General features: G+C 38.5%; 1 protein-coding gene across 1 annotated transcript; it reads right to left on the bottom strand.

Moving 5' to 3' along the window:
• Positions 1-2,092: 2,092 nt before the first annotated feature.
• Positions 2,093-4,239, bottom strand: tmem230 (transmembrane protein 230). Its single transcript, XM_022756304.1, has 3 exons — positions 3,891-4,239; positions 3,022-3,144; positions 2,093-2,895 (listed from the first exon to the last, which is right to left on the bottom strand). Exons 1-3 carry the CDS (start codon positions 3,984-3,986, stop codon positions 2,755-2,757), a joined length of 360 nt encoding a protein of 119 aa, XP_022612025.1. The 5' UTR covers positions 3,987-4,239; the 3' UTR covers positions 2,093-2,754.
• Positions 4,240-14,741: the final 10,502 nt, after the last annotated feature.

Here is a 14,741-nt window from a genome sequence, read left to right as displayed (position 1 = left end):
GGTTCTACCAAACACACCCACACACAACATACACAGCATCCCCCGCCCAAAATGTGTCGACAATTGTCCTACGAAGACGAGTGAGGATCATCACTAATCATACCTTACTTATGTCTGTTAACGTTAATTATCTGCACTGATCAGCTTGTTCAATACGAATAACAACAATGGCATTTGTTGGTGGCAGGGTTAGAGTTTCCAGGCTATATTTGTATAGTCATTATATTGTAAAACTAGCTACTTAACAGGGATCAACACTTAAGGTTAACTTACTGGAACAAAGGACCAAACTGTTTGGGTCAAGTGTGGAAATATGTTTGACATATATTCTCACATCCTGAAAGCTAGTGAAATGTGTTTGTTAAAACTGCATTGAATATGTACCTAATTATCCCGCCATTACAAACTACTACTTTAATCACTGCACATTCAAAGTTTTAAGCTAACGTTAGCTTTCAGTTAGCTAACGGCTCAACATTAAGCTAGCATTAGACAGCAATTATTCTCTTCATAAATGGTATATTTGCCATTATAATACACGTATTACAATAAACCTAAACCGTTAGCTATGTTATTTTGTTAATTTATCTGTTGAACCCAATAATGAGTTAAAATAGAAGGCTCATTCACACCCAGACTTGTCAAATGTTTTTTCCCCCTTTCTTTTTAAACTTAAGCCTTCAGCTAAAAATCGTCAATAGACAATTGTTCAAACTAATTTGGACAACCCTCGAAATAATCATAACTAGAAAAAAAAAAAAAAAAAGAGCGGCAGGGAGTTTTGTCACTTATACTATCAAAGATTTTCATTATCTTACCTCAGAACCACTTCTTTTGATGTCCTCCTAAACTGAACTGCACATCATTCAAAGATGAGCTAATCTCCTGTCATATAAGAGCTGATGGGGATGTGGTCGGTTGGGTTGTTGAGGGGACACTTTGCTCCGTCTTGTTTACCCTGCTGTATCACCACAGGGGGGCGGTACTGGGTCTGGATCAACAGAGATTAATTGGGTTCATGACAGTGTCCATGAGGACCGTAAATGACAGGCCCTTGTGTATTGATGCAGAGTGTATTTGAAGAAAATAAAATATAGTTAACTTAAGACATAATTTAGGACTATCATTATTAGTTTATAAAATCTATGTGCATTGATGATTTGAGACAAAAATTAGAAAGTAATATGTACTCAACTGTGGTCGTACACTATTAAATTACTATAGTATCCCTAGATTATTACTATACACTTATTATGTCTGTGTGTGCTTATTGTACAGCAATGTCTGCCTGTGTAGTAATGATTAATACAATTAAAATCAAGGGTTAATAGAAAGTACACATTAACAAGGTATAAGAAATATGTGATTGTTCAGTGGTAAATTGTTGAGCCAATAAAAGCATAGATATCATGAACAGAGCAGCCGATCTCAGTCTTTTCTAAGTGAGTTTGTATGTAAGTGTTATGCAAGTATGAGTGCTTCCTGAAAAGGTAGGCAGCCCAAAAAAAGTTTTTCTAAGCTTATGTAAAGAGTGTGATCTAATCTAATGCCTGGTAGTTTGTGATTGGTGGCTGATTGAGTGTGTGCAATAGGTAGCAAGAAAAACAAAGAGAACACAAGGTACTGTCCTTAAAAACAACCAACAGTAAAGCTGGTTGCCAAGCATCTGAAAGGATTTTATAAGTGCAACCTTTACTGACAATGTGCTTTTCATATGACATTATCCTGCAAAGGAAATTGAGGTGGTAGCCTTGCCTTTCACTAGCACACTTTCAAATTATGTTACTGATGATGTTGATAGGGCAGATTATAAGAAAGGTTTGAGACGCAGGTTATCAGAATGTCAAGCTTGTGTGCTTCCCTGTTTGACAATGTTTACTCTCACAGGGCAGGTGCACCATATGGAGATCAAAGGATTGGAATTAATCACATGAAATCCCCTCTGCACAGTGAGCAAGAATTAACTAGAGGGTAAGGCAAATTGTGTTATAAAGTATACTGATCATATCATACACAAACCAATATTAGCCTTTTATTACATATTGTTTATCTGACTTGCAAGATATACAATATGATGTAAGATGCAGGTATGTCACTCAGCCTAGTCTGTACAACCTGTAATATTGAAAAATTGAACTGAATTTTTCTCTAAACCAATTCCTTGTCCACCAGTTTTTTATGAATTTTCTCTACCACTGAACATGTGGGTAGATCACCTCAAATTTAAGACCCCACTGAATACAATTTCAGTTTTATTTGGCATGAAAATTATTTTGTGAACTGTCTCAAAAACTCTCTTGAATTAACAGTCCTGTTTCAATACATAGGTAGCCACATTGGTTGAGATTACTCAGTGTAAAGTTATTGACAGTAACAGTGGGTCTGTGTAGTTTCTGTTCATCATAGGCCATCATGTGAATTATGAGTATGATGGTTAAATGATGCCAATATTTCTCAGAGTAGAGGTGATCTAAGTAATACAAATAGCATACATATAAAAGGACTCATCAAATCATAGTTTTATTAATTAATCAAGCTAATAAAAACAAATATACAAATCATACAGTATCTGATACTGATGTGGCTTCATAACAGCAGGCATTAGCTACCAAGGCATAAAAATCTATCAGAATAGTATCATTGTTTAAAGCAACAATTGCACCTCATTTTCTTTAAAGGTATCACTACCTAAAGTTCAGCACAAGCAATACTGTATATAAGTGCATGTAAGCACATCTGAAGCTACAGTGCAGGTCAGTCATCAAAGTCTGGGATATCATCATAGGAGTACCCTGGGTAGCCCTTTGATGCATAGTAAGCTATCCGTAGGTGGTAAATTCCAGGCAGGAAGACAAGGATCCCAATGATGAGGACAGGCACAGTTCGGTCTGTGTGCTGAGGGACGGAGAACATTTCAGACATTTATTTAATCAAGATATAATATAATATGTATACAAATATATATATATATATATATATATATATATATATTGCTTTGCTGTTAAAAAAAAAAGTACTCACAGTGACCTCAAAGTATCCAGCCAGAAGAAGGGCGCCAATAATGATTAACAGAGAGCCGATTAAGAAGAGGACTGTGGCTAGTGCTATGGCTTTGTATGGGACTTTGGGTGGGCTCTTTTTGAACTGTAGAGGAGAAATATTTAATTAAAACACTTTTCTCAGACACAGCAGGCTTTATAGAGCACTGCCCGTTTTCCCCACTCATACACTACACATGCTAAATTAGTCTGGCTGATAATGTACTGGAACTTCTTGGTGAATGTGACAGTCCACTGACTGGTTCACAGATATTTTCTATCAAAGGGATTTGACTTTATGAGCTATGAAACTGTCATGATAACACTGTGCATTTGAAGATGTTAATATCTTAGTTAATCTTGGTGACTATTGGGGAGCTTTTTCAAGAATGAGAAAATAACCTTGATAATATCATTAGGGTTATCTCAGCCTGGGCCGCCCCACGTGTTTGGAGCTTGACCCACAAATGGCACATAGGACTCAGGAAATAGCAGCCCCTGCTGCTTCAATTTTGACCTCTCTTTTTAAATCTGTCTCTCACAAGTACCCTAATGTTAATGAAGCACAGTACTAAATCAATAAAGTGCCCCTTTAAGTTAATTATTTATCATTATAGGTCTAGAATTGCTGTTATGGAGTTAATTTTTAGAAGTGGGTGAACTCATGACAGCAAGTCAATCATTGTTGATAGAAACAGAATTATTCAAGATATAAATTGTTATAAATCTTGAAACACTGATTCAGTTTGCTGTCCTTCCCCCTAAAACTTAAGAAACCCTCTCTTCATCCAACATGGATCATCATGATACACACTATAGTGGGCTGACCTAGCTTCATGCAGCCTGTCTTACCTGTAGGTCAATGTAGCCGTCATCATCAGAGGCTAGTCTTGAGTACCTAACTTTGCTGTTAGGAATCCCGTTGGACACAACGTTACGAGCAGGCATCTTATCCAGCAGTTTGTTTTCAGTGTTTCAATGGGGCAGAAGCAGCTCGGCTACACAAGCATTAACAACACTGCAGCCATCACCCGGGTCATTCACAAGCTGTCTGTGTCAAGGTAAAGAAAACTATTACACCAGATCTGATGAAGTATTGCTACTACTTCCTAAAATAGGTCTTAAAAAGAGATTGCAGCGGGGTGTTGTCTGTTTATGATCTATTAACATAGATCTTCCGTGTTTTCGACACGCATCTATGTCCCGCGCATGCGCACAACAAAGCGGATATTATGGATTTCCAAAATTCAGCGTTACTCCAAGATTAAATGCTTCGTGTGCCATGCTAGATCAAAATTGCTTTTAGAGCGTCATATCAATTTAAAGTTGTCCCATTACTTTATTCTGATTAAGTGTTTTGCTTATGGTGGTTTGCACAGCTCCATGGCTGCCACGAGAGGGCGCTGTCGAATCTCATTTATATGACCAGGTCACAGTGAGCCGCAGACCTGCACTCTGAGATTCATCTCTTTGTGTGGAGGTTCATTTCCTGAGGTGTTCTCTCAGGCCAGCTTTATAATCACACTGTGTTCTCAGAAGATAAAGTTTCTGTCTAGGCTGCAGATTTTTGATACAAGGTGAAGGTTGTTTTTAGCCCCAGAGATGCAATCTGGTATTTCACATATAATATTTATTTCACATAAATTTTACAAAATAGAAATTGTGAGCACTCCTGAGTCCACCAAATTAAATAAGATACCATTATATTGAAATAATTAAACACATAACCTCTCTAAAAGTGACACATTAATAAGTCTCTGTGACATCCATTATTCATCAAATCACATTAAAGTCAGGATTTGATAATAATTGGTACATCTAATTGTTTAATGTTTAGAATTGAATAACTGATATTCTCTGTAATTTCAATCGTGGAGGAAGCGGACTCAGTTGTTGGTGTATTCCACTTATCTCTGCCAGATACTGTCATCTCTCTGTTCATGCACAGCAGTAACCTGGCCTGTGAATGACTGACCGTGAAATAGACAAAACCACAAAAAATAACATTTGCTGGCAATTCCCTTGAAATGAATAATTAAAGCTGTTGTGGGAGGTATATTGTCTTTTTTCCCCTCCTTTTTTTTTTTTTCTTTTACAAATTGTGTTTCTCACATTCCCCTGCTGGTTTGTGGAAAATTGAACTGTCACATAGACAAATATAGACTCTCCTGTAGGCAGGATTCAGATAGCTGCCTAGCCCTGAAGCTACACAACAGTGGATCGTTGTGATTCAAGCTTTCTTTCAGAGCTGAACACTCTATATTCAAGGATAAATGTCCACAGGTTGTAAATAGCCTAGAAATACACTGTTCTTTTCATAAGCAGCAATAATAAAGTCAATGCATATTCTTATTGGATGTGCTCGCAGCATCAATAATAGACTTTTGCTGCTTTTAAAGTACTTGTTGGCAGAGAACGAGTCTCAAGTGATCATTAGTACGCTCTGTGACCTTGACTGCAAGTTGCATTGTTGTAGTTTAAGGCCATACTGTTGCTCTCTGGAGGGATGTAAGGCTAATTTGTGTTTCATATTCCTGTTGTTTTTCACTGCATGTATGAATCACCATGCACTGTGCTGCACCATATTCTCTCTGTTCAATTTATGATGTATATTACAAATATATCCAAACTTCCGCAAAAAGTAATCTCTATAAATCCATCCTTGATGCAGCTGAACTTCATCTCTGTTTTAGGGGGATTAAATGTAAATGTATTTTCTCTTCAGACTACAGACTGCTTTTAAATGCACAGTAGCTCCCACATATCTCCTCTTGTCCTCACTTTTCCAGAAGAAAACCACTATGGAACCCACCTATGCCCCCTGAAATGACTGACTGTGCAGACGTCTTGCATGTGCATGAGTTCATCTTCACTGTACCTGTTAATGACAATAAGAGAGTTAAACTTTGCCCTTTGCTTTATGACTTAAGGAAGTTTCCTTGCTCATGTCTCACTCTGCTGTGTGACTGCATGTTTGCTGCACTCATTAGCTAACACCAAGGCTGCGTCACTGGTGCGTATTCCTTTGTGCGCCAAATCGTTCCCTCTTATCTGTCCCGTTTCCTCACTTGGATGTTCAATACTCACAATCAAGGTCACTGCACAAGCTGCTTACCCTTCCCCAGTCTGAATTTAGAAACATGGTATTTAATTTATCTGCCCCATGGTCCTGAAACAATCTACAAGCGCAGATAAATCTGCAATTATTTTATATTCATGTATTCAAAATGAATGGGCCTCAGGATGAGACCACTGATGGAGTAATCTATCTGTAAGTAACCCTGTTGCCCTTTCTGTTCATTTTCGGACATGACTTCATGCATTGTCTAGTTGTCTTGTCTATCTTTTCTTGCTGAAATACACATGGGTTTTAGGATTTCAATGGGACTTCCCATAATGTATTGGTGCGATGTGCTTAACAATACAAAATATAATGCTGTTCAAGTGACATCTGGAGTTATTATTAATTAATCAGATGATCAGCAAGACTGTCATCAGTCAGAGGGGGGGCAGAGTGTGTTGTCATGTTAGATAATCCCTGCCACTAGACCATAATGCCTGCACAGAAGAGCATCAGAACAGCTGAGCACACTGAGTCCTCAGGCAGTGTGTGTGTGTGTGTGTGTGTGTGTGTGTGTGTGTGTGTGTGTGTGTGTGCGTGCGTGTCTGCGTGGTAAGAAAACAGCAGCAGTCACCCCCTTATAACCCCTGAGTATGACACTGAACAGTAAGAGAACAGCGTTTAGGCCATAATTAGAGTCCTGTTCAGAGTAGAGTTCTGTCTGATAATTAGGTCTGTCTTCATTACAGCAATTGCAGATAGCACCACGACTGGAGCCCAATAAAAGGCAGAACCATTATACCACTTGAACACCATGCAATCTCCCTGTGGCTCAGCCTTTTTACTTTTAAAGAACCGTCAGGTTTCAGAAATTATTAAATGTGGCATGTGGTGCAAAGGTGCTGCTGAGCAACAAGCTTTTCAAAATTTAAGATAATTTTTCAGAAACTAATATAATTCTTTATTTTTGGGTTGGTCGAGCCACATCTGGAAGAAAGAAATTATTGAGCTGAGCTTGTGATTTTGTGCTTTGCTTGTTTGTGTGCTCATATATTGAACATCTGATGAACAGTAATATGTGGGTGGAATATTGGCATGGATAAGGTACAGAAAAGGGTTTCTATCTCTTTCATATTAATGCCCACACTAGCAGCACGACCAAAGGAATGGAGATGTTGGTCAGTCGGTCCACCACTACTTTCGTCCAGATTGAAATATCTCAACAATGATTCTACTGACTTTGGTAATCTCCTGACTTTTCGTCTAATAACTCCAGTCCAGTTTCCACTTATCCGGTGAAATATCTCTCCTGAATGGATTGGCACAGACTGGTGTAGACATTTATGGTTCCCGGATAATGAATCCTAATGAACTTTGGCGAACCTTTGACTTTTCCTTTGTCACTACCGTTAGACTATTTGTAGTTTTAAGTGAAATATCTCAACTTTCTCGCTCCCCTGGTGGTAAATTGTATATTGAATTTTCAATTTGTCCAGTATTTTGTTTTATTTAGTTTGTCACGTATTTGCTGCAAAAAACCTTTGCCATTTCCAACAGCCTCAGCTATACATTGAATTTAGTGCCACTTAACAATTTTAGAATGTTACCGAGCAACATTAGCATGTTAGCAGTGTCATTGTGAACATGTTAGCATAATGAATTGTAACTCAGAGCGCAGGCTCTCAGATTTACTAGCAAACTTTTAGTCTTGTTAATGTTTTAATGTGGGAGATGAGAAATCATGTCCTTAAACAGATATGATCATTTTAAACAACCATACTTCATCACCCCAGTAATAAGTACATCACGCTCATGTCGTAAAATCACTTTTTAATGGCTGACTTCTTGCTTCATTAAACAGAAACACTGACATTTGTGAATGCATAGCTATATTAGTTTTGTGTATTTGTTGAGAGCACTAAAGTAGTGAAGGATTAGTCATCTTTGATTGAATATTCTCACTTTGGCCAGAACACTGGGAGCTTGTGTACAAATCATAGCTACCAAGCAGTAATGATGAAGGAACGTCTCCAACTTTTCTCTTACCATTTAATGTATGTCATACACCATGGTTACAGGAAGCTGCAATAATATGTCTTGTACTTCCATTGCTGCTGATGAGTCAAGTGTTCTTTTTCCTCTTTAATCTGGATTTCAGGTGCGAGGTTGAGGTTAGCTGTGTTTGTGTGTGGGTGGACAGCTAAATGCTGCAGGACACTCTACATGAGGAGCTTCCGCAACGCAGTGACGAATATATCACCTTTATTTCACAATGTCAACTCAGTTTATGAAAAAAAAACAAAAAACAAAAAAACAATCATAGCGGGCGGCACAGTGGCTTCAAGAACATGAGTCCAACCTGACACATAAAGCAGCTATTTCCATTTTGAATTATAAAGCATTTCATATCAGTTTTGTTCTAAAGCTATAAAGCATTTCACAGTAGCTGTCTGCATTTTCCTGTTCTGATGATTGAAATCCGTGTATGTCATTGTTTTTCAGGGAGGATTTCTGTGAAAGCCAGAACCATAGGAGAGTAAAATCACTGTAATGTCACTGTAAATGCCAACATTAGTGTGAATGCTCGTTTCAGGTTTGTTGCCTCCATGACGGGAAATGTTTCTTCCAGAGCAGAGATATTGATTTCAGTATCTTTCAAACTCAGCAGCCCGCCTCACTGCATGGGCGGCTCAGACAGGTAATTGCTTTTCCAACAGGTCTTAGATAGAACGATAGACGCTAACAAGATGCAAATACGCAGAAATCAACAAGCATGGGAGAATCATTATCATTATTTTTGTAATATTTTTTTTATTTTGTATTTAACATTGTCTCAGTGAGTTCCTTTTTTTAACGCATACATAATTATACAATAATTGGTCTGTAGCTGCAGTAAACACTTATTTAGAAAGTGCTCTGTCTGTGCCAGTGCAAGGCAATCATGCGTGCAGAATAATGGGCCATCATCTCTGTAAATGTTAGGGGTAATTGTAACCTAAATTGCTGTGAAAATTTTAAAGACTCTCCATCTGTGACATTTGCTTTTATAAAATAATCAATTTATTGTGCACACAAAATAGAAATGTCTGTTCATGTTAGTGCATTCTGCTGACTTGAATGTACTTTCAAAGAGCCCAGAGGTTTGCTTACAATTTTGCTTTTGATATGACAAAAGAGATTTGTCCCCGGGATGTAACAGAAAGTAGAAAGACAGATGGTTGTAAGATTGATTGAGCTGAGAGGCTGTCCTTTAAATGGTCAAATGTTTACTTCACAGATGGGCTTAACATCTCTCACTGTGAGCCAGCAGCAGTCCCAGGTAAAGCCGTCATATCCACACACAATTTGAAAAGCACAAAATACACCACTGGCTAAACCAAGGATTTGTCCACAGTGGAGCCCCCTAAAAAAAATCAATGTTCTTTGCTTATTCATGTGTGCGTGTGTTGGTGTGCTTGTTTTTACTTCATCTCTTCATGATAGCTTAATTGAAAAAAGGTTTAAAGAAAAAAAAGTACAAGCACAGGCATTGAATGATAAAGTCCCAGATGAAATTGCAATGCCAGATAAATTGCAATGGACTGTTACACCTCAGGCATTGGCCAATGCGTATTGACTGGGTTGTGCCACAGATAGACCAGAGAGTCTTAGGCTATATATTTCATGTCAAAGCACCTATACTTACAAAATATATGTTTAAATGTGCATTAGTTCTTAGCTCTGTTGATACAGATGAATTTATTTAGATTACAGCCAGCAATATTTACAGTGTAATTATTCAATATATACTATTTAGTATACAGGGGGTATCAATAAATTTCTTACTGGGTGCCACCACCAGGACAATATATACAAAGAAAGAAGACAAAAATTTGAGGAATAAGCAGGGTTAGGGTTACACTGTGAGTAAATTACAGCTACAGTTATATTGTTGCCAAGGTAATATTGTTGCTGAAATGGAGCAAACGGTGCAAAACTTACATAAAATACTTGGGAAATTATATTGTTGAAAGTTTTTCAATATGGGAAACTTTTTATTGTTAGTATGCATTATTGCTGTTTCTGGGGAACAAAGAATTGAGTGATCCCTGGGAAGGAGGGTGTAGCTTTACAACTGTAAAATAGTCATCTGTATGTTTTTAAAATGATAATAAAACACAAAATGCTTACACTGTAATTTATGGACTGTTATCTAACAGACACTAAGTTGATAAAACTGCATCATAAAAACTAATGAGCTACCACTTAGGAGAATGAATCATCATCTTCACTTTTATATTTCATTTCACTCATTGAATCCAAACTAATTAAAAAACAACCACCAAGTCATCAGAATGAGTTTTGAGAAGTGATTTGATACTCAATCAAGCAGAGTTTCTTCAGGTAACTCAAAAGTCTGCGTAGATTATAATAGAAAACAATGAAGGTATCTAGGCCACCAAATTCACCACTGAAGAGTGAAAAGCACATTTATATGATACCTTTGTCTGTTTTAAAACAAAAAGTAAAGCACAACATCTCACAACTTCTCCAGTCATTGTGTCCTCCTGCAGTGTGCAGACAAGTGGCAAGGTGAGTGACGCCCGTTAATGAAACATTTCTGAATGAAGTCATTTTGGGCAGACGGTGACTGGTTGTGATGACGCACAGCGAGTGATGCTGAAGGGGGGGTGAGGTGATGTGAGGATGAGGATGGTTGGTGTGGTGGTGAAAGGGTGGGGGAGTGGGGGGTACACGAGGGTTACGGGAGGAGGGGGGGGGTGTTGGTTGGAGGAGAGAGCAGTGAGTCATTTGGTACTCATCATCACATGAAGAGACTTGGAGCACCTGAAGTCGGGCGTTGATTCCTGCAGATGTGAGGGGCTCTCCGTGATGAGCGCACTTGGCTTTCCCCCTCACCGTCTCCTGGTGCGAGTCAGCAGTCACCACCGCTTCCTAACGCGGCTCCGCCGAGATGTGAGAATCAAACTCAAAGTTGGGTGAGTCCCGCAAAATTTCATTTCAAGCCGTCAACTCGAGCATTTTGACTGGATAGTTAATTATTTCCTATTTAATTGACGCGTTTCCTCATTTGCTGTCAGTGCTGATGGCAATGCAGACGCTCGTCAAATGTCATTGTTTCTGACCAAACGAGCGGACTTTTGCTAAAAGAAGAGGAGCGATTAATCAGAATTTAAGCATCATCTACTGATAAATTGAGCAGAAGTAGCCAGAAATAATGTTTATATAATTTAGATATCAATTCCACTCCAGGCCATAATTTGTGAAGTAGTTAAGCATATGATTTATCCTCGCAAATGGGCTTTGCTTGAATATCAAGGTTATAATTGTCTTTCCACTCTGCCTGTCTAAAATAATAAGGCTGGGCTGAACTGATCTATAAATAGATGATTTATATGATGCTATTTCTGTTGTTTTTAAATCTCTCTTCAATTTATTAAACTTACGACTTATACATAATGAGAAACCACCCCTGGATATGGGTAAAGATAGTAGACAATAGCAGAGAAATGCAATATGAGGTCTCAAGTGGCAATCGACCATCACAAGTGCCTACAAGTCCCTGTCACTGTCATTTTATTAAAGTGGATATCACTCTCTGTCACGTATAGTCTTGTACTGTGGCTTCAGCTTATAGAGCTGGGAATTACCCAGCATCCCAGTGAAGAGGCTGAGATTACATCTGAGCTAGAGTGGATGTTTACTCCTGGCCAATTAAAATAAATGCAGACATGGAGAGGCTGCGCTTGTCGAGCTGTCATCAACGTTATTGTGGATTCCTGTCCAAACCTCAGCACCAGCTGCACATCAAACACATCAACACATTGTCATGTTTCTGCCTGGAAAACAGCCAAGAACACAAAGCCAATATTTGTAGACTGTTGTGCGATGGAGAAACTTGCATGTAATTGGGAGGGAGCTCCAATGTTTTAAAGACAAAGTGAAGGTGAATAACTTAAAAAAAATGCCCTTCAGCAAGGCATCTAACCTCCTGCTCGCTGTTGCGCTTCAGTATGCCTGCTCTGTCACTGGGCAACCCCCACTGTAGATGTGTGTTACTCCCAATGAATATTAAACAGATCGATGACTAACCAGTGTGCATTACTGTAGTGCACCTGGATCTATATAAATCCCAGCTGATATCCCATACTCCTCAAACTCTGACTGCAGTCTAGTGAAATCAACAGGTCCTTTATCCTGTAATAAGATTGTCATTTTTCATTTACCTCACAATGAAAAGTTTTAATCAAGAGTTTATGTCTTGTGAGTTTACAGTACAAGCTGAATTAATTAATCAAATTAGGTTTTATTAGTCTCATTGGAAGTCTTCGCAACATGTAATTGGTTCAACTCTCAAGAAATAAGACTTTCCTCTAGTTTGAGCAAATTTTCTCTGATAAAAATGACAAAGAGATGAACATGATGATTTATACGCAATTTAATTCCAACTACTAGCCTCTTTATTGTTAATGTAATACTGTCACTGAGGAGCCTCATATCTACATCTTGTTACTGGCACTGATATGAACGCCCACCACCTAAATGATGTAATCTGAAACTGACCTGAAACTCAAACTTTACATGTCTGAATGGATCCAGTCAATATGACTGAACTTGTCTAACAGTAAATCCAGTAACAAACAATTTTAATCCAGCAGGGGAACTTAATATTTTAAGATGAGGTAACTTAATCTTTCCTTCTGTGCAAAATGATGACGGTGTAATGATCTCCCGCAATGCTCCTGTGGATAAACATGTAACTCTTACTTGCATAATTACCTCGGAGGCATCAGCCCGACACCTCCTTCCTCTACTTGAGTGGGTGGTGGAAGAAGCTCTCAGGTGCTGGCTGCTGTGTTTATCGCATCCTGGCAGCACAGGAGAAAACCTGAGACATGAAACTCCATTAAACATGTTAAACAGCTGTACCTTCTGTATGGAGCAGAGGTTGTGGGAGCGCCGAGGAAAAGGTCAGCCAGTGGTTAATAGTGTGAAGCGATGGAGGAGAGGAGGGGGCTAAAGACTTGAGGGGACTGCATAATGCCCTCGCTCTCACCGTTGTTTCTGCACAGTCTATCTTTGTGCGAAGCATATTTGACCCATTGCATTGTTGTGGTGATGGATGGATGGATGGATGGATAGATAGATAGATAGATAGATAGATAGATAGATAGATAGATAGATAGATAGATAGATAGATAGATAGATAGATAGATAGATAGATAGATAGATAGATAGATATAGAATAGATAAGAAACACACTCAGTAGAAAAGAGGGCAACTCAGATGAACTTTTAATTTAGTCTCAAATAAAGCAGCTTACAAAATCCGAAAAAATCGTCAACATGGCCGCACTACTTTTACTAGTCCCATCTAATCTACGTTTAGTTAAGGAACATCCACATTACAAATGTCAGTAATCTGCAAAGGATTAATTTCACATCTGTCAAAGTGAAGGAATTTGCATGGCACTAAGACATTGTTTTTCAAGTTAAGGATGAAAAATTTCAAAATGAATTTAATTTGATGTATCAAAGTCAGAGGGAGCGACTCAGGCCAAACTCATCACTGCTGGAGGAGCAGCGCAGAGTACGTCACTTAGAAATCCAACTGAGCAACTGGATTCCTCATTTAGCTTATTTTATATATAAATAGATAGCCACAAAGGAGAGAGGCTAATATTCTGGGATGACAAATGTTTAGGGAATAGTACGACATTTTGGGAAACATTCACAGTTTCCTGAGGAGAAGATTAATACCACTCTCATGTTTGTGCGTTACCTACGGAGCTAGAGCTAGCAGACAGTTACTGTAAACATCTAGCCTGGCTCTGTCCGTAGTTAACAAAAACTGCATACCAGCACATCTTAAAGCTCCGCATCAACATGTTATATATATTAAAAAAACATCACATAAAACAAACAACAATTTGTGGTTTTGCTGGGAGCTATTTCTTGCCAGGCTAGTGACTTCCAGGAAGTACTTGTAGGCAGATTTTGTTATCTTTGGACAAAGCCAGGCTAACTTTTGCCCCCTGTTTTAGTCCTTATTTAAGTATAAGGGAATTTCCCAAAATATACACGCAATATTTGTTTAAAATCCATTTCTGAAGTAAAGGTTCAATATAACTACACTTGAATACCACACAATCAATTAATGTCAAATTGTAACTGTGTATTAGTTTGACCTCTAGCTGTAGAGGCCATAGTGTGATATTGATTTGTTTAGAGGGATAAAGAGTCATGTTGGGCTTATCTTGTTGTAGGTCAGTTGAAGATCATAGATTAGCACCTCAAACGGGGCAACTAAAACACACACTAGGTCTGTGACTGAGGTGATTACATTGTTGCCTCTCTTCAGCTATTCATATTCAGCTTCAATGCTCTAGACTTTTAACTGTGTGATTGTTTCCCAGACGATTCAGTGAAACAAGCGACTAGTCAGTCGTGATACCACTTTCTTTATTCCTCAACCTCACATTATGTTTAGTCGATAAGCGCAGATGCAGCGTTGTGGTCACATTGAATCTGACAGCAACAGTGGCTCAGACCATTGTCTCCCGCCCACAGTCTTGATTGATCTGAGCCGAAGAAACATGGAAAGAAAAAAAACCTGCAAAAATGAAACAATAGACCAAAGAA

Source organism: Seriola dumerili, unplaced genomic scaffold, assembly GCF_002260705.1.
Source record: "Seriola dumerili isolate Sdu_G_001 unplaced genomic scaffold, Sdu_1.0 BDQW01000017.1, whole genome shotgun sequence".
Taxonomy (NCBI): domain Eukaryota; kingdom Metazoa; phylum Chordata; class Actinopteri; order Carangiformes; family Carangidae; genus Seriola; species Seriola dumerili.
This window is presented reverse-complemented; position numbering and strand designations above follow the sequence as displayed.